General features: G+C 59.9%; 1 protein-coding gene across 4 annotated transcripts in view; it reads left to right on the top strand.

Annotated features, from left to right (window-relative positions):
- Positions 1-20,192, top strand: part of LOC129514700 (phosphofurin acidic cluster sorting protein 2) — a 55,457-nt gene that overhangs the window by 15,005 nt on the left and 20,260 nt on the right. For all 4 annotated transcript variants that reach the window (XM_055333435.1, XM_055333434.1, XM_055333436.1 and 1 more), the window contains exons 2-4: positions 16,115-16,202; positions 18,521-18,610; positions 20,039-20,164. In XM_055333435.1, coding sequence (XP_055189410.1) covers positions 16,115-16,202; positions 18,521-18,610; positions 20,039-20,164 — 304 coding nt within the window. The remainder of the gene's footprint in view (positions 1-16,114; positions 16,203-18,520; positions 18,611-20,038; positions 20,165-20,192) is intronic.

The raw sequence follows: 20,192 nt of genomic DNA, 5'->3' as shown, positions 1-20,192 counted from the left end.
ACGGGTCGGCCTCTGAAAACAAAAGGCCCCTTAGTTCTCCCTCCTACCAAACACAGTCAGCGTGTTTGAGACCACAGAGGTATGCCCCACGCGTGCCTGCGGTGCGCACTGTTCTCCGTGCCTAGGGGAAGACTGTAGAAGTCAGCGTTTTGCTGAGGGCCAGCCCGGGTGCTGGTCAGTTTTGCAGAAACCCATAAAGTGTTCTCCTCCGGCCCTGTAGGCCCCGTGTGCCATCTGCAGGGCTGGGCCTGGCGGGGCCCCGCGGCCCCTCCTTGGCCACGTGGGTGCCCTGTGCCAGCCGCCCTGCAACAGTGTGCAGCCCTCAGGAGGTCGGGCAGAGTCACCATATGGCCCAGCCGATCACTCTTTCAAAAAGTGGAGGCTCGGTCCCCAGCGGAAACTTGCTGGCACCAGCAGGGTCTGGAGGCGGCCGGCCCCCCTCCTGATGGCGGTCGCAGGGCAGTGCAGCCGCATGCTCGTCGCTCGCCCCGCTCACCTCGCCTCCTGGGTTCTGATCTCACGTCAGCCCAGGTAGGGTGCGTACTCAGAGCGCGCTCCTGGAGCCGCCCCCGCGGTGTGTGTCCTCCCGCGCCTCTGGTCGTCAGCCGTCGCGGTGACCCTGGATTAATCTTGCCGTAGGCGCGGATGTGTAGGAAAACAGTACACGTGGGGGTCGGGACGACCCGAGGCTTCGGGTGTCCACCGGGGGCCTCAGATGAGGGGAGGCTCCCTTGTGCATGTTCACGGTGGCGCCACGCACAATTGCCAGAAGGTGTAAACCAGCCACACGTCCCATCCGGGGATGAGTCCATAAGCAAAAAGTCCGGAGAATAAGAGGAGTGAGGTCCGCGACATGGACGGGTCGGAGAAAACGAGCTCAGTGAAGAAGCGGGGCACGGAAGGCCACGTGCTGTGCGGTTCCCTTTTATGAAGCGCCTGGAGGGGAGAAGCCACAGAGGGAGGCCACACTGGTGGCTGCCAGCGGCTGCGGGAGGCCGGGGGCTGACGAGAGCGTTCTGGAATCAGACGCGGTAGTTGCCTAACGCTGAGCATATTCAGTGAACTCACTTGAAAATGGTCAGTCTTACGTTGTATGTACTTCGCCAAAACAAAAAAACGCTCTTCCGAGAGGGGCGAGGCTGGTTCTAGGGGACGAGGCCAGCAGGCAGGTGAGCTGGAGCGATGCGGGGGGTGCACCCCGCGGCTCGGTGCCGCGTGCGGCAGACGGGCAGGCACGTGGACGTCCCGCAGACCGCTCTGCCCTCCTGGGGGTGGTCGCCGGGGGCTTCGGGGCTTGGCGCCCTGACTCACTCTGGATGTTTGGCCAGAAATCCCAGGTGCACAGAGGGGGGAGCTCCCTGAACCCCCGTGACTTTTCTGTAGCTAGAGGTTTTCAGAGTGAGAAGGGAGGGCCCTGCAGGGGGCGAGGCCTGCTCCACCCTCGGGGCTCCAGGCGGCAAGGGAGCAGCAGCCCTGGAAGGTTCTGGAGCCTGAGGTCAGGGGGGTTGTGGGTCTGCACTTCTGTGGGCCGCCTCTTCGTGGCTGTCGCCCACGTTCTTTGGATTGTTTGTCTTTTTGTTGTGCTTCTGTAAGAGGCTTTGTGCTCGGGACATTAGTCCTTTGTCTGCCAGCCGCTATTTTCCTGCATCTGTTGTCCGTCCCCGACTTGCTCGCGGTAACGTCCGCGTTTCCCGTCTCAGGAGGAGTCGGTCTCTTGAGCCGGGCCTCGTGCCTTCTCCCTGCGGCTTGGTGTACCTGGCCCCCTTCCTCAGCCAGAACCTGCCTGCCTGTGCCAGGCGGCGCTCTGGGCTCCCGGCTCCGGGCCAGTCCGGGTGGTGGGCCCTGCCCTGGGCCCGGAGGGATGCAGGCGGCGGCATCGCAGCTGGGGGGAATCTCCAGGAGGGTGGGGGGCCGGCTCGGGTCCTGGGCCGGTGGTGCAGGAGCTCTCGGGTGGCGCTGCGCGTCGGGCCTGCCCAAGGCTGGACAGAGGCATCGCGACAGCCGCCGGCACGCACAGGCCCGCAGGAGCCACAGGGCAGGTGATGCAGGGCCTGGTGGGCAGCAGGAGAGAACAGACGGCTTCTAGGAGATGGAGAGAGTCGGGGCGGGGGCCTGGGGCTCCCCCCGGGGTGGCCACGAAGACACTGACCACACAGCGGAGGGAAGCTGCACCGTGGGAACTTCTCACCTTACGGCGGAACGTGCGGAAGACCAGAGTGGGCACGGGCGGTGGTGCGCACGCAGGGGCCCCTGTGCCTCCTCCGAAGCCTGGCTGAGCCAGAAAGGGCTGGAGCCCGGGAGGACCCCCGGGAGGAGGACCAGGGCCCTGGGTTGGGTCGGCAGCAGGGAGAAGAGCCGAGACACAGGTGCCCGCGGCAGAGGGTGGAGCCCGGTGGCCTCCGTGTCCCCACTCTGGGCTCCACAGCCACCTGGATCCAGAGCCGGCAGAGCGAGGGGGAGCAGATGAGCAGGGGGCAGAGCTGAACAGTGCCACAGCCCTGCATCTGTGAAATGGGAACTGGAGGTGCTGGTGAAAGAACATTCCAGAACATTCCTTCGTGAGCACCAGAACTTGATGGCAGACGGAAAGCTCTGCATGGGGCCAGACACAGCTGAGAAGGGGAGAATGGAGCAGCAACAGAGAGGAAACACACAGAAGAGATAAGAGTTGGGGGCCCCTGCAGGAGCCCCCGCGCCCCGGTAACAGACGCCGCCTGCGCCGAAGGCGGGATCCCGGGCGCCTCCTGACTGACGTGGCCATTCCTCCGTTCCAGGGGAGCAGCGCGTTCTCCACACCCTTCTGCCCAGAGTTCTCTGAAGGAATGAGCAGAGGCGTCCCCGTGCAGGGCCTGGGGTGCAGGTGGGGAGACGGTCCTCCCTCCTCTTGGGGCTGTGGGACAGCTCCTCCTGGCAAAGGGCTTGGATCGAAGGTTGAAGGCACAGCCCTGTGCTCTGCTGGTGGGTGCGTGACAACGCTGTGGGGAGCCTGGGAGCGCCAAGCGGAGCCCCCCCACTCCTGGGTGTGTGCCCCAGAGGGCCTGGCAGTGGGGTCTCGACATCCACTCCTACCTCGTGGCAGCACGAGTTCCAGGGGCTGTGGAGGAGCGCCGGGGTCCGTTAGAGGGCACGTGGCCAAACAGAAGTCTGTCCGTAAAGGGGAGCATCATCCCACTGTAAAAGAGCAGAAGGCCCGACCCCTGCTCCCACAGGGGCGAGCCGTGAGGACCGGGCCCTGGGTGACCTCAGCCCGTCCCAGAAGGACAGAGCACGTGTGGTGCGCTCACCTGAGGAGCCTCATCCATGCAGCGGACGGGCCGGGGAGTGAGTGCGGACGGGGCCGGGGTTTCAGCTTGACGGGGTGAGAAGGTTCTAGAGATGGATGGTGGCGAAGGGCATGCAACACCGTCCATGTGCTCAGTGCCCCTGAGCTGTGTGTTTTAAAATGGTGAATTTGGGCAGCCCGGGAGGCCCAGCGGTTCAGTGCCTGCCTGCAGCCCAGGGCCTGATCCTGGAGACCCGGGATCGAGTCTCACGTCGGGCTCCCTGCATGGGGCCTGCTTCTCCCTCTGCCTGTGCCTGCGCCTCTCTGTCTCTCTCTGTCTCTCTCTCTCTGTTCTCATGAATATATAAGTAAAATCTTTTAAAAAATAAATTAATAAAAAATAAAAATGGTGAATTTTATATTATGTATATTTTACCACAATAAAAACAGCTGGGCATGGCCAAACTGTCCCCCAAAATAAGACGATGGAGATGAACACTCATGGGGAGTTAAAACCAGGAGCCGTGGTGTTCAGCAGCGCTGAGCCTCGCCGTCTGCTGGGCTCCTGCTGGGTGAGGTATGGTCTCTAAAGGCCTCCCTCCCGATGGGGCTGGACTTCTGTCCCTTGACCTCTTGGAGCCTGAGGGTCCCCGGTAGTGCCCCAACCGGACCCACCCTCGCAGGACCCACCTCCCCCCCCCCCCCCGCTACATGTGAGCACCCACTGCTGTCCAGACTCTAGGGCGTTTGGTGGCTTAAAGGAGGTGCCCACCCCCGCTCCGCTGTGACACCCAGATGCTTCCTTGGCTGCCACGTGCGTACCCATCTCTGGTTGGTGTTGTACGAGGGGATGTGGGGGGTCAGTCTCTCCTGTGCTGCTTCCAGCTTTGTCTCCCCTTCGGGGGTTCTGCTCCCCAAGCATGAAATGCAGGTTTCACAGGTGGGTGGGCCGAGGTCTTTGTTTTGGGACACAGCACCGGTGCTGGCCGGGTCTCTGGGGGCAGGACTGGGTCGTGGGGGACCTGCCGCGGGGCCTGCCTGTGGGTGCCCAGGTCGGGCCGCAGGGAGGGGTGGGTAGATGTCCTCCCCGCAGCCCCTACAGGGCTTTACCCACAAGACACCGTGGTGGAAATGGAAATGCCTTGTAGCCCTTGTGTGCGTAGACATTTGTGCAAAACCAGGTTTCTGTGAGCTTTCTGAAACGTCACCTACTCTGCAACCACAAACACTGGGGGGCTTCAGGATACTGTTGCTCCCGACGGCCCTTGTGTCACCGCCCTGGGGGAGCCGCATGGCTTCTTGCTGCTTTCTCCCCACTGGGCTCCCCAGGACGCCTGCCCTGCGGCCGTGTGTCCCGGCCCCTGTGGCCCACTCTCCCTTTCGCAGGGTGCCCCCCTGCCACCGACCTCCCCCCTGGCCTGCTGTCCCAGGGTCCTAGGGCTTGGTTCATACCCACCCCTCACTCCAGTCCCACATTTGGCTTGGCCTCTGCCCTCCAGGTCCCCTGCCTTTGCCAGTACAGATCGCCCTCGGAAGTCCCTGCTCCCATGGTGCCAGCTCCTTCCTGTCCTTCCTTCCACCCTTGCCCCCGGTGCTGTCCCCTCCGACCCTCCAGACGCTGGCCCTCTCCACCCAGTCATCCAGCCTCTGTCCGTGGCCTGGGCAGGTGGCTCTCTGCGGCAGCCCGGGGCACCAGGCCAGGAGCTCGATCTTGTTGGCATCCTGTTCTCCCTGAGGACCACTGACCAGAGAACACACGGAAGCCACAGCACCCAGAGCTGGTATGGGACAGAGACCAGGGCAGGGGCTTGGCCCCCTTCTCAGCCCAACAACAGCCCGGCCCAGGCGTCCCCTTGTCCTGGGCCGTGGGCGCCCCTGCTGCCCATCAGGCACTCCTTGGCCCCTGCTCTGCAGGGTCTTGGGGACGAGTGGCTGTCCCTGTGCATCCCTTGATGTCTGTGGCGGTCGTGTAGGCCGGCTCTTCCTGCACAGCGGGAACCAGAGACGTTGACGATCGACGTGTGTGCCCAGGCATCGAAGGCCCCTCGCACCCGGAGATCCAGGCACTGCCTTCCCAGGACAGAGGCGTCTCCTGTGATCTGCCCCCCGACACCAAGGATGACATGTGACGAGACAGCTTCATCAGGTGCTGGGGAGGTGGTGCTGCCGTGTGGCCTTGGAGAGCCAGGCCAGCTGCCTTGGGAAGGCCGTCAGACACAATCCCCGGGACGGTGCACACCCTCGCTTGAACAAATGCAGGGGAGATCTTGGTCCCACTTGCATGAAGAGGGGCCAGGGCTGGCCGGTGGGGCTCTTCCTAAGCCCCGAGGTGGCGAGGAGGTGGGCCAGCACGTCGAGTCCAAGCCGGCGTCCGTCCTGAGCACCGACACACCTCGTTGTCCGCGCAGGTATCGGCGACCGAGTGAGTGCTCCGTCACGGGCGCGGCATCCAGCGCAGGTCCGACAAAGGACGGTGTAAAAGGAGAGAGAGAAACAGATAATATAGAGCGAAACGTAATGAAATAGAAACAGTGTTGACTGTTAACAGCCCGACGTCCCTGCTGGGGAAGGGTGACGGGCAGCCCCTGGGGACGGTGGCGAAGAGGAAGAGAGAACGCACAGGCAAACATTGCAGGGATGACGGTCGCGGAGAAGTCGAAGATCCCGATACACAGCGTCGTCGGTTGCTATGAGACTTGATAGGATAATTTTGTGAGATTATGAATCACTGACTTAGTGCAAGAGAAGATGCGAATCACACTACAATCACGTTACATTAAAGCCTCCTCTTCCCCAAACAGCCTCAGGTGGTTTTGATCGCTGAATGTTACCTAATCTTTGAGGAATAAGCCCTATATCATATGAAGTGCTGCAGATTGGAGAGAGGCTAAGAGTAGGGGTGAAAGTGTGCGCTTTCTCAGGGCAGTAGGGTCGTGAGAACAGGAGGAGTGAGTCGTGCGACGTTGACTGCTGCGGGGTCGCCTGCAATAACTAATCTGAAAATAAAAGTCTCTTCCTGAAAGCAGCTCCTAGCCAGCGAGGACCCAGTGAACCCAGGACATCAGGGACGCCACGAGGAGGTGTCTAGCACTTGTTCCGGGACACGCAACGCTGAGTGAGGGGTGCGGAGACCCCGCTCCCGCTAAACCCAGGTCAGGTGCACGAGGCCACAGGCGGGGAAGGGACCTGGTGAGTGGACGCTGCAGTTTATGTGGAACAGGCAAGTGGCTTTAAAAAAAGTGACGCGTGTCTGTGTTGAAGGGGGTAACGTTCCTTAGCAGATAACTGGGGTTTTTACAAAAGATTTTATTTTTTTTATTCATGAGAGAGAGCGGCAGAGACACAGGCAGGGGGAGAAGCAGGCTCCATGCAGGGAGCCCGACGTGGGACTCGATCCCGGGTCTCCAGGATCAGGCCCTGGGCCACCCAGGCGTCCCTAGCTGTTTGTTTAAGCCACACCAACTAAAGCCACATGAGGGATCCCTGGGTGGCGCAGCGGTTTGGCGCCTGCCTTTGGCCCAGGGCGCGATCCTGGAGACCCGGGATCGAATCCCACGTCGGGCTCCCGGTGCATGGAGCCTGCTTCTCCCTCTGCCTGTGTCTCTGCCTCTCTCTCTCTCTCTCTCTCTCTCTCTCTGTGTAACTATCATAAATAAATAAAAATCAAAAAAAAATAAAGCCATATGAAATGGGCACACCTGACCGCGGCGTCCTTGAGAGGACAGGGGCGCTCTGGAGGAAGGGGTTGGGGATGCTGGGCCCCCACGGAGGGAGCAGTCATCACGTGGGTGTCTCCACACGCAGGGCACCCCGGGTGCGCGAGTGGCCGTGCTTTGAGAAGCACAGGTGGCGCCCTGGGAGGAGGGCCGGGGCTTAAAGGATAGAGGACCCCGAGGCATAATCACGGAAGACGGTGTCCTGTAAACACCTTAGAAGCGCCTCCTTGTGACAGCCAGGGGGTGGCACCTGCCTGCTACATCTCCGGCGCTGGGGAGTCCTGGACAGCCGGCCTGAGTCCAGGAGGAAGACGGGCCGCCCCCACCCCACGCAGCAGGTGCGAAGGGAAGGCGCGGCGAGCCTCACCACGCCAGATGCCCCAGACCCAAAGGGGTGTTGGTGACTGTTCTGGGCTCACTGTGTCCCCCTCGGGTTCACGTGAATTCCTAACCCCAGAGGGGCCTCAGAAGGTGTGTTTGGGGGCTGGAGGCTTTCAGAGGCCATCAAGTTGAAATGATGAGACATTCGTCAGGAGATTTAGAGGAATGAGGCCGTAGGGTGGGTCCTGATGCAGTATGACTCGTGTCCTAGTAGGAAGAGGAAGCAGCAGGGGTGCGCAGAGGGAAGGCCCCTGAAGAGCGAGGGCGGGGGCACGGCCCACCTCTGGCAGCGGCCCCAGGAACCGCCGGGAACGCGTGGGAGCCAGCACTCCTCTGGGCCAGTGGGGTGCACGGCGGGACCCTGCCCGGAGCGGGCTCGGAGCGCACAGAGCCTGGAACCCGCACCCCTGCCCTGGGGGCCCCCCGCCCCTCCGCACGGCTCCCACCACGCAGCAGGTGTGGCCCAGAGAGTCCCGTGGCGTCTGACGGCTGGCAGCAGCCTGAACGGCCGCCGGCACAGGGTGGAAGAGGACCGGCTGGCAGGGCCGTGCCCACCTCGTACGGAAGGGACACGTCTCGGATGCACAGGCAGGCGACCTGAGCCATGCGCCCCCCCCCCGAAGCCAGCGTGCGCGGCTGCGTGTGGCACAGGCCGTGTGTGCCCTAAGCGAGCCCAGACCCAAGCCACCCGGGCTGGGGGACCGCGCAGGTGTTTGCAGGCCGGGGCCAGTGCCTGGTGGCCACATGGAGGCCCCAGGTGGCTGCTGGGCCCTGCCACCAGCCTGGAGCAGGGAGCCAGCGGGGGGCGAGCCGCACATCACCTCCACTCGGGAGCCTCGCCCAGGCAAGCCTGTGGCCTCTGACAGGGAAGCAGACCCCCTGTGACACGGGGGAGGCCTGAGTTTGGGGACAGTGGGTGGTCTCCTGGAAGGCGACCCCTCCAGACGGTGGCTCCTGCAGAGGGCAGGGGGGCGGGGAGGGCGTGTGGTGAATATCTGTGGTTCTGGTCCCAATTTCTTTTTTTTTTTTTTTAAGATTTTATTTATTTATTTATGAGACACACCCGGGGGGGAGGGGTGGCAAGCTCCATGCAGGGAGCCCGATGCGGGACTCGATCCTGGACCCCGGGATCACGCCCTGGGCCAAAGGCAGATGCTCAACCGCTGAGGCACCCAAGTGTCCCTGGTCCCCATTTCTTTAAAAAGATCTGAAGCCCGTACGGAGAGCAATTGTTACTTCTGGTTGTCGGATTCGTGGGTTTGGGGGCGGGAGTCTCGGAGACTTTTCTGTAGGCCCCATACTTCTCTCTCAGAAAACCAGGACGGGTGCTTCTCCAGGGTGAGGTATGGAAGTTGGTTTCCAGTCCTTTGAGCACCATCATCCGAGAGGAAGGAGAGCACGCAGCGTGGGGCCAGTGCCCCTTGGACAGGATACTGGGTTTTTTGCCCATCGGGGGGATTGTTTTATCCTGACAGTGTGTCCAAGATACGCTTGGCTTCCTTTTCTGTTACTGCTGAGTCCAGGACAATTGCAGGGCGTCTTACACAGTAACAGCCCGGCTTCGTGATGAATCATCGTTTGTGCGGTGTTTTTAGTGTATTTGCTCATGATTTCTTTTAGGGCCAAGTATTATGCAATAAATCCCGTCCTTGGCTATAATCTATACTCCAGCCCTCAGGCCTTTCTCTCAGAACCAGTCTTGTATAAAAACAAATAATGTGTCTTCTGTTTGGCTCCCATTTCTGTATGCAAATGATTCTTTTTATGCTTTTAATGTTGTTTGCACAAGTAGCATCAGCTTGAATAGGTCTTAGAATTAAAAAAGAAAAAAAAAAAAAGACAAAGAAAGAAGAGAATCCAAATGGCTTGTAGGTATTTCTCCCGCCATACGGGGACGTGACTCCGGAGAAGTAAGCGGGTCAGTGGCCCCTGCCCAGCCGAACGACTTGTCTAGAAGCAGCCTGAGGAGCAAGAGACACCGTCCCGAGGAAGGGCTGTGCAGGTATTTCTCATAATTAGTTGAGTCGAAGCGGGTTCCAGACAGGCCTCCTGTTTGCAATCAGCTGATACATCCCTTAGGTCTTGTGGCTTTTTTTTAGCTTTTGAAAAATTACTTTCTAAAGATTTTATTTATTTATTCATGAAAGACACACAGAGAGACAGAGACACAGGCAGAGGGAGAAGCAGGCTCCACGCAGGGAGCCCGACGTGGGACTCAATCCCGGGACTCCAGGATCACGCCCCGGGCCAAAGGCAGGCGCTAAACCACTGAGCGACCCAGGGATTCCCGAAAAATTACTTTTTAAAACTCAGAGTAATGGGATCCCAGGGTGGCGCAGCGGTTTGGCGCCTGCCTTTGGCCCAGGGTGCGATCCTGGAGACCCGGGATCGAATCCCACATCGGGCTCCCGGTGCATGGAGCCTGCTTCTCCCTCTGCCTATGTCTCTGCCTCTCTCTCTCTCTGTGACTATCATAAATAAAAAAATTAAAAAAAAAGTTTAAAAAAAAATAAAACTCAGAGTAAAAATCAAACTGCCCCCGTGTTTGTCTACCACCCAGACATCCCTGTTACCCCCTCAACCAGGCTCAGGACACTGGGTGGTTCCACCTAGGACCAGCGTCCTCACACCGCCATGGCTGTCCCCATGGGCTTTCCAGAACGCCACAGAGGCAACCCCATGCGCAGGGCCCAGCCTCTTGCCTCTGGCTTCTCTTCCCACCCGGGGCCAGTGTGGGCCTCTGTGTGTGCATGTATGTGTGGGAGGTGTGTGCCCGTGTGCACACCTGTGTGTGTGTGCGTGCACGTCTGTGCCGATGCTGTGGGCCTCTTGGTGCACTGGGCCAGGCCAGTTCCTTCACCTTTGCTTGAAGTGTGTCTCCAGGTGTGGGCAGCTGTGCATGCAGCCACCGTGAGTGTCCACGTGGAGTCTCTGGGTGGACGCATGCCCCGAGCAGTGCTGTTGTGGGTGGCGTATGTGTGACCACATCTAGCGCCCCTGTCACCCGCCTCCATGCCAGCACAGGGTGTCAGGGTTTTGGCTTTTGCTTTTGTTTCAGCCACGCCCATCTGCATGAGGTGGTGATTCCTGACTCCTTGTGCTTTTCAGTTGCATCTTTTCATGTGCTAATTTACTGCCCATTTGTCTTTTTTAGTGAAGCTTCTGCAAATCTTTTTCCTTTTAAAAAATTGGGTTCTCTGTTTTCCTTTTTTTTTTTAAAATTTTTTTTAATTTATTTATTTATGATAGTCACAGAGAGAGAGAGACAGAGGCAGAGACATAGGCAGAGGGATAAGCAGGCTCCATGCACCGGGAGCCCGATATGGGATTCGATCCCGGGTTTCCAGGATCGCGCCCTGGGCCAAAGGCAGGCGCCAAACCGCTGCGCCACCCAGGGATCCCTCCTTTTTTTTTTTAAGATTTTATTTATTTATTCATGAGAGAGAGAAATAGAGAGGCAGAGACACAGGCAGAGGGAGAAGCAGGCTCCCCGCAGGGAGCCCGACGTGGGACTCGATCCCGGGACCCCGGATCATGACCGGGATCTCGATCCCGGGACTCCGGGGTCATACCCCTGGCTGAAGGTGGCGCTAAACCACTGAGCCACCCAGTGATCCCCTCTTTTCGTATTGTTGAGTTTTGAGGGCTCTTTATATATTCTGGATCAAACCCTTTGTCAGATACTCAGCTGGCCAGTAGTTTCTCCCAGGCTTAGCTTCTCTGCCTTCTTTCACAAAATTTTAATGAAGTCCAGTTTGCAGACTTCCTGTTTCTGTTCCTTGCCTCCTGCCTTCACCCCATGAGCACTGCCCTGAGTACTGCGTGTCCACACAAGTCGGGACGGCCCCCACCATCCTTGGTTCTCCTTTTCAAAGTCCTTTTGATTGTCCTAGTTCCTTTGCCATCCCATATAAACTTAAAAACCAGCTTGTTGATCTCTACAAAAGAGCCGGGCTGGGATTTCACGGGAGTGAAACCTGTCGATCTGGTCTGGGAGCACCGATGCCCATGCAGCGGCTTGCCTCTCCCCCTGCTCAGCCTTTTGCTGGCTCCTTTCATTAGCTTGCAGATCCTGTGCTGGTCTTGTTAGATTTAGGTATTTTCTTTCCGTTTTGGAGTTCCTATAAATGGCAGTGTTTAAAAAAAACTGACTTCTAATCTTTTGTTGCTCGTATGTAGGAACGGGACTACTTTTTACGTGTTAAAGTTGTATCACATGGTCTTGCTAATAATAAATTCCTTAGTTCTGGGGATTTGCTTTCACATTTTTCCACATTAGTTGGGGTTGTCTGCCTAAACTGTTGTTTTGTCTGCAAAGAAGAGCTCTGTTTTTTCCTTTTCGATCTTTGTGCCTTTTATTTCCTTTTCTTGCTTTATTGCACAGGGCAGGCCTTCAGCCCTGTGCCCCAGCAAAGGGGTGTGAGGGTGTGGCTTTGCCTCCCGGGTGCAGGGGGTGTTCCATCCTGCCGCCAGCGTGATGTTGGCCATTCAGGACGTTCCCTTCTGGCCCTGGTTCACCAAGAGTTTTAATCATAAGTGGAATTGAATTTTGTCCAGTTTTAATCATCTGAGGAGATTTCATGATTTTTTAAATTTAGTCTGTTGCTGGGATGAATTACACTGATTGGTTTCAAATGTTGACCAGCTTTCCATTCCTGGAACAAACCTCACTTGGTCATAGTGTATCACTCATCCCTTTTTATGTATGATAAACTCAGTTTGCTGTTATTTTGTTGAAGGTCTTTATGTCTATGTTCATAGAAGGATATTGGTTTGTAGTATTTGTTTTTGTATGTTTTTGTCTGGTGTTGGTATCAGGATAATTCCTTTCTTTTTTTCTTTTATTCTTTTTTTTTTTTTTTTTGGTATCAGGGTAATTCCTGACCTCATGAAATGAGTTGAGAAATATTCCTCCCTTTTCTGTTTTTCTGGAAGATATTGTGTTGAATTGTTGTTGTTTCATCCTTCAATATCTGGTTAAATCCACCTGGAGTTTTCTCTTTCAGGTTTTTTCTTTCTTTCTTTCTTTCTTTCTTTCTTTCTTTCTTTCTTTCTTTCTTTCTTCTTTCTTAAGATTTTATTTATTCATTAGAGACACAGAGAGAGGCAGAGACACAGGCAGAGGGAGAAGGCTCCCTGGAGGGAGCCCAATGCGGGACTCGATCCTGGGATCCTGGATCATGACCTGAGCCAAAGGCAGACGCTCAACCACCCAGGAGTCTGTCTTTTTCAGGTTTTAAACTACTAAGTCAATTATTTCGGTAGATTAGGCTGTTGAGATGATCTGTTTATCCTGGAGAGCCTGGCAGGTTGTGGCCTCAGGGCACTGTGACATGTCAGTACATATGGTTGCGGTGTGTCCAAGCCCTGCACCTGTCTGTAGCCTCGCCCCTGGGAGACCTGTGTGATCTTCCTCCTTCCCTTCCTGATGCTCGTGATTTTGTTCTCTCTCCTTTTTTCTCTGTTGGACTAGAGCTCTTATCACTTTTATTGCTTATCCCAAAGAACGAGTTTTTTTAACACTTTATATTTTATTTCTTTTTTTTTTAAGATTTTATTTATTCATGAGAGACACAGAGAGAGAGGCAGAGATGCAGAGAGAGGCAGAGACACAGGCAGAGGGAGAAGCAGGCTCCACGCAGGGAGCCCGATGTGGGACTCGATCCCGGGTCTCCAGGATCACACCCTGGGCTGAACGCGACGCTAAACCGCTGCGCCACCCGGGCTGCCCGTTTTTTATTTCTTTGTTGTTTTTCTGTCTTCGGTTTCATGGTTTCTGCTTTTGTCTTGGTGACTCCCTCGCTCCACTGACCCTGGGTTCGGTTTGCTGTGCTCCTGACGTCTCGAGGTAAAGCTCGGACTGTGCACTTGAGGCCTTTCCTACTTTCTGGCGTGAGCGTGCACAGTAACGGCTTTGGCTGCCTCCCCCGGGCTCAATTCGTATCTGCTTGATTGGCACAAAGTATTTCTGGATCCTTTGAGCCTTCCTCCTGGGCCCGTGTGCCCCTCACTGTCCGAGTGGTTGGCATTCCGGCCACCTGTCTACTATTGATTCCTTTTTGTTTGTTTTCAGTGGGCTCCACACCCAGCGTGGGGCTTGAACTCATGACCCCGAGATCAGGAGTCACCTGCTTTACCGCCGAGCCACCGGGTGCCCTCTAGTATTGATTTCTGGTCGAGTCCACAATTGCAGTTGTTCGAAGCTGGTGCTCCTCTGGGGCTGAGACGCGGCCCGCACTGACGGACGCTCGCCCCCATGCCCCACCCCCTTCTCCGTGCTCTTTCCTTCGCAGTTTGTTTCCTGCCGAGTCGGGGTGGCCTGATGGGCAGAGCGAGCTGGGCCTCCCCTCGGTGCCCACGTGTCAGGGGCTGTCAGGGACACGTCCCGAGTCAGGTGCCTCGCTGCCTGGGGAAGCCCTCGTGTCCATCTCCCGGCTCCCCTGGGCTCAGTCCAGCGCACATGCTGTCACCATCATCCTCCTAGTGGCCCAGAGTGCTGCACTGTGACAGGCTGGCCGCGGGCCCAGGATGGGAGTGGGTGGTTTGTGCCGGTCTTCGTTTATAAAGGTGACTGAGTGACGGTGCAGAGAGTTGTTCACCGTCCCCTGTCCATAAGGCCATGGGGAGGCACCAGGGAGAGTCCCAACCCGAGCCTGTCCTGGGGTTTCCACGGGCAAGGCACAGCATAGGGCAAACAGCTTAGGGTTGGCTGGTTGGGATCATTCCGGTGGACCTTGAGGTCCCAAGGGCTGTCCCTACTTGTCTGCCACCTGGCCTGGGTGTGTAGGGCAGGGGCATATTAGGTTGGTGTTGAGGGTTGGATAATGAGGGTTTCAGACTATGGGCTCTGGATCCGGGGGAGATGTAAACAGTCCTGGCTGCCGGTCGGCCCTGTAAATAATGGAGGTCAAATAGACAAATACGGAATCTAATAAAACACATTCATCGTCATGCCCCGAATGGCAGTGGAGTCTCTGTGCCGTGCCCAGGATGGTTGTGGGGTCTCCACAGAAAGCGTAGGATGGTGCCGGGTGTCTCTGCTCCATGGGTGGCTGGCAAGTGCTCAGGGAGCCCGTGAAACGTTCCAAGGCCGTACAGTTGACCAGACGTATCGAGACCTGAGCTCCCTGGCCTCACCCCGTCGCTCCCTGCCACCTGGATGTAGACATGTGAGCTGATAGGCCCGGGCCTTCCTTCTGGTGCACGTGACCCCATGCCTCCTCTGAGGCAGACCGAGTGGGGAGTCCCTGATGTCAGTGGATGGGCCACCCCCGTCCTGGCCATGTCAGCATCTGTCCTGCTGCTTGGGGTTCAGATGCTTACTTTGGGGACTGAGCGACAGCCCAGGTGGGCATGGAGAGTCTGGGTTTCCCAGACAGGACAGGTGTATGGCGACTTGAAGCTGTGCGGGCGTCAGTGCACGTGTGGGTGGTGCGTGGCCCCGACCCTGTGAGCAGCAGGCTGGCACCGGAGTGGGAAAGCGAGCCGGGCTTCCAGGGGCTGTGTGGCACCCCACACGCCCCGAGCTGCCCCGCCTGGGCTCTAGGTGGGCTCCTCTAGGGGCTGCCACGGCTCTGCTGCCCCCAGGAAGGAGCCTTCGTGCAGCTGAGGTCCTGTGTGCTGCATTTGCAAGGCAGGTGCTGCAGCCACAGTGAAGGGGAAGGTGCCCCACGGAGCTCGGGGGACACAGTGTAGGCATGTCCCCAGGCCTTCCCCCGGCAGGGCCCACACGCCCCACCTCCACCCTCCACTCAGAGTGGTGACCCAGCAGTGTGAGGGCCCAGGGGAAGCTCCCCGGGGTGGGAACTCGGGCGCTGGGGGCAGGGGTGTGCACAGGGGCTGAGGGAGGTGGTGGTGGTGTCTCCAGGGGCCCTGCGGGGGGGGGGCAGGGCAAGTGGGGGCCATGGACCTGAGACCCAGGCACCCGTGTGGGGTCAGGGTGGAGGTGAGTGGGTCGGGCCTGGGGCGGGGCTGGCAGAGGCCTGTGCTCTGGAAGCTGAGGTGGGGCTCCGAGGCTGGCACCTGGTCCCTCAGGGCATTTGGTCTCTGGGGGCCGCTTGTCCCTGGGGGCTCCTGGTCCCTGGATGCTCTTGGTCCCTGAGTACTCCCGATCCCTGTGGGGTCCTGGTCTCTGGGTGCTCCTGGTCCCTAGGGGCTCCTGGTCCCTGGGTGCCTGGTCCTGGTCCCTGGGTGCTCCTGGTCCCTGGGTGCTCCTGGCCTGGGGCTCTGTCCTGGTGGTCCTGGTCCTGGATGCTCCTGGCCTGTGGGTCCTGGTCCCTGGGGCTCTGGCCTGGATGCTCTTGGTCCCTGAGTACTCCGATCCCTGTGGGGTCCTGGTCCTGGTGCTCCTGGTCCTGGTGCTCCTGGTCCTGGGGCTCTTGGTCCTTGGGTGGTCCTGGTTCCTGGGTGGTCCTGGTCCCTGGATGCTCCTGGTTTCTGGGTTATCCTGGTCCCTGGGGGCTCCTCGTCTCTGGGGGCACCTGGTCCTTCGGGATATTTGGTCCCGGGGGTGCCTGGTCCCTGGGGGCACCTGATCTGTGTGCCCTTCTCTTGTTGCCCATAGGCCTGTGTAGAGCTGCCCTCACCAGCGGGAGACCCGCCTCCTGCAGGGTGGCCCTAGTCCTTGCCAAGGGTCCCTGGGAGGTGTGATGGCCACATCTGCATCTGAGGCGGGAGCTCCCGAGGGCGGGGCCTTCCTAGGGCTCCAGGTGTGGGAGGGAGCCGTCCCTGCTAAGCAGGCCTTTGCCCTTTGCAGGTTGTGCAGCCTGACCCTGAAGAAGCTGGTGGTCTTCAAGGAGCTGGAGAAGGAGCTCATCTCGGTGGTGATTGCCGTCAAGATGCAGGTGAGGGTCCCCCTGCCACCGTCCCAGGGGCTGACATGCCGGGCGCCCGTGCTGCCTCGGAGTGGGAGTGGGCACAGCTGCGCCGCCAGCCTTACCGTGCAAGGAGCCAGGGCGCCCGCCTCTGCTGTGCTCTGGCGGGGCTGGACTGGCCCAGACCCAGGGCGCGGTCCTGCCCCCGTCAAGGGCAGGCAGCCCCGTGTTCAGGAGCGTGGAGGGAATGGCGTGTGTGTAGGTCACCTGCAGACGGGCCTTCCTGGGGCGGCACTGAGGCGCAGGGCCCGCCCGGCCACCCCCGGTGCATGCAGTGGACTGGACGCTGGCCCTTTGCCACCAGCCTCTGACCCAGGCCCGGCCCAGCCCCGCTCCGCTCCCCTTCCTGGTCCTCACAGGTTCCTGCCTCGGCACAAATAGTGTGTCCGGGGGGACCTGACTCACAGCCGCCCCTGGCCCTCCGCACGGCCTTTGCCCAGCACCCCGCCACCGTGGGGAGGGCTCCTGCTGGCCGTGTGCTTCCTCGACCTTCTCAGGGCCACCAGATCCAGGTCTGCTCCTGGTGGTGGCATCAGGAGGTGGCTCCCAGCCCTTGTCCGCTCGTGGGGTGCCGCCTGTGGCCCGGTGCTCAAGGGCTCCCCCACAGGTTTGGGGTCCAGTTGGCAGGCCCCTCCCCCAGTGCCATGTCACGGGCACTGGCTGCCCCTGGTGTGGCCCCCACAGCTGAGCCACAGGAGGGGCCGGGCCTCAGGTCCCCAGACCGTCCGCCCCACAGGGCAGACGTCCTGCCTCGCCCTCAGTCCCAGGCTCCGGAGCCCACGTTCCCGGACTGCGGGGCTGCCCGGGGCCCCGAGTGCAGGGTCACAGGGCTGTGGTGGGCCTCCAGGAGCAGCCTGACCTCTGCGCCGGCCTGGGCTCCCCCGCAGGAGAGCTCAGGGAGGCGTGAGCCCCGCCGTTAGTGATCCCGTCGGTCGCCAGCGTCTTTCATGTAAAGACCCAAAGATCCTTTTCCTCATGGAAGATGCTGTCGTAACTTCTCATCAAAGCCAGGCGTGCAGGCTGCGTGCCGGGGCCACGGGGACCCGCCCCACGGGGGCCCAGCGTGCCCGAGGCCACCTGTAGCTTGCACCGGCTCTGGGCCTCCTGGCGGGGAGGGGCCCGGGCCTCCCTGGGCTCTGGGGCAGGTGCAGCTCGGCCGCCCCTGACCTCGCACACGAGTGGCCCACCCGTGCTTGGGCCCCATCCTCGACGGCCCCCGACCCCACCATCTCTGGGACGCAGGCTCGGGGACCCACCTCACCTTTGCCGCCTGCCCGCGGGTCCTCCGAGGCAAGCACTCCACGACGGGACCTGGCGTGGACGAGGTCGGGGGGACGCGGCCAGAGGGCCTGGGAGAGCCCGGGACCCCACGCGGGGCGCTGCGCGGTGCCACACGGGCTGGGAGCAGCCCACCGAGTGAGGCCCAGGGGAGGCGCCCCGTCCCTGTGCCCGGGACCCTGCCGGCCGTTGGCATGGGTCTGCGACCCCTGGCCCCGCACCCCGCTCCAGCCCTGCGGCTCTGCTCCCTCATGTGGGTCAGGCCCGCAGGAGCCCCCCACCCGTGCCCTGGTAGCCGCTCTGAATGCGATGGAGGTCGGTGCCCCCCATGCGAGGGGCCACATGCTGTTCGGGCACGTGGGACAGCGTCTGTGAAACAGGCCCGTGGGGAGCGTCTCGACCCGTTGGGGGTTATTTTGGTGGAGGATTGGAGGTGGGGAGCTGCACGTTTATCCCGAGTGGCCACCCGCGCACCGGGCTGCTCAGGGCGTCGCCCCTCCTGGGCACCTGCGGGCTCGTCGTGCCACAGCACGTGTGTCATATATGCATGTGAGTGTCCTCGGGCGCGTTTCTAGGGCCTCGTCTCCGGCCTGCGACTCAGCAGCCACCCTGTCATCATCACACCTCTGGCCACCTTTGCTCCCCGGGGAGGCGGCTGCCTCCACCCGTCCACGTTCTCAGACACGCTTGGCGTCTCGCACGCCGGTTCTTCCAGGCATTACGGCTCCCCCACCCCAGCCCTATCCCGTGACCCCCACCCCACTGCTGCATACTTGGTGGTTACGTTAAATGTAGCAGTGACCAGTCTTGATCATCCAGGGGAAGGACTTGGAGGGTCACGGGATGAGGACATTTTCAGGCTCTTGACATATCTCCCCAGCGGTGCCTTTGGGGATCCGTGAGCTTCTGCCTCCCACCCCCTGATGTGCGGCTGCGCCCTGTGAGTTGTAGGGGAGCAGGTTTCCCCGCAAGATGCCCCCCTGAGAACCGAAGGTCTTGTTCTGTCCCAGGGCTCCAAGCGGATCCTGCGGTCGCATGAGATTGTGCTGCCCCCCAGTGGACAAGTGGAGACCGACCTGGCGCTGACCTTCTCGCTGCAGGTGGGTCTGGCACCGGGGCGGGGCGGGGCGGGGCGGGGGCAGCAGCCGGCTCTGGTGTCCCCCTGGGTCCTGCTTTACTCCTGAGGGCTAGAGATGGGGCAGCCTTGTGAGCTCCAGATTTCCCTCCCGTCCCGCGCTGAAGGGTGTGGTGAGCCCCAAACTCACTCTCCAGAGGCCATTTGGGGGCACCTGGCTGGCTCAGAGCATGGGACACGCGATCCCAGGGTCATGACTTCGAGCCCCACGTTGGGTGTACAGATGACTTAAATAAATAATCTAAATAAACTTAAAAAAAAAAAGGCCATTTCATTCCAGTGTTTAGAAGGTGAGGGGAAATATATGGGACCTCAGTTTTGAGTTCAGACCCCTTGGAAGTACACCGGGCATGCTGGCGATGAACAGGGGCTCAGTGCCCTGGGCACCCCCCTCCCAGCGTGGGCCAGGACTTCCTCCCCCGCCCTCCGAGCCCAGGAGTGGGGGTGGGGGTGGGGGCAGACCAGCCCCCGCTGACCCGCGTGGCCCGCATCCTGCTCCTCTGGGCACAGTTGTTTTAAGGAGGGTGCTGCTTAGACTCGGCAGGCGTGCTTGGTCTGTGTGACGCGCTCGCTGTAGAGATGAATGCTGGACTTTTCTTTTTTTAATATTCTATGTATTTATTCATGGGAAACACAGAGAGAGGCAGAGACGCAGGCAGAGGGAGAGGCAGGCTCCACGCAGGAGCCCGATGGGGGACTCGATCCCGAATCCCGGGATCACACCCGGAGCCCGAGGCAGACGCTCAGCCGCTGAGCCACCCGGGCGTCCCACGAACACTACTTGTGTCAGCCCACCTCAGACCTGTTCAAAACCGTCTCTCCTCGTGAGTGTGTGAGGCGGGGCTGTGTGCCAGCTCCCATCTCCTCCCGCGCCGCCCCTCCCTGCCCTGGCCTGGCTGTGCCCGGAGCAGGGGGCACACGACTCCAGCTCTGGTGCCACCACGGGAGCTGCCGGGTTTGGAAGTCTTCTTCCGAGGGATCAGTTTTATCAGAGTGTCGTTTGCAAAACGTGCAGCTCCCTCTGTAAGTGCGGGGCTTGGGGGCGCTCGACAGCCATGCACAGGGGTGTAGTGTGTGAACTTCGAGAAGTGAATTAGCGAGCCTCCCCTTCGTGCACACGAGCCCTGCTCTCGCAGGAGCCCCTGTCGTGCTCTGCGCGGGCCACGTGGACCAGCGCCACTCGTAGGGTCGCACCCTCTGCAGTCCGCCTCGTGGGCAGAGGTGCTGGCGACCACGGCCCCCACCGATGACCCGGAGGCCTTGGCCAGCTGCTCACATCTGCCCAGACTGAGGCACACAGTGACGCAGCGAGGAGCGAACATCTGGGGCTCGTTGGGGCTGGGCTGGCGAGGCCACTGGCACGGGTGGCAGCCGTCACTCCCCTTCTCTGCAGTACCCTCACTTCTTGAAAAGAGAAGGCAACAAGCTCCAGATCATGCTGCAGCGGAGGAAGCGGTACAAAAACCGTACGATCTTGGGCTACAAAACGCTGGCGGCGGGCTCCATCAACATGGCCGAGGTGAGCCGGCCCCTCATCACGCCCTGAC

The sequence above is a fragment of the Nyctereutes procyonoides genome, unplaced genomic scaffold (assembly GCF_905146905.1).
Source record: "Nyctereutes procyonoides isolate TBG_1078 unplaced genomic scaffold, NYPRO_anot_genome, whole genome shotgun sequence".
Taxonomy (NCBI): Eukaryota; Metazoa; Chordata; class Mammalia; order Carnivora; family Canidae; genus Nyctereutes; species Nyctereutes procyonoides.
Note: the sequence above shows the minus strand (reverse complement) of the source record. Positions and strands in the feature narration are given on the sequence as shown.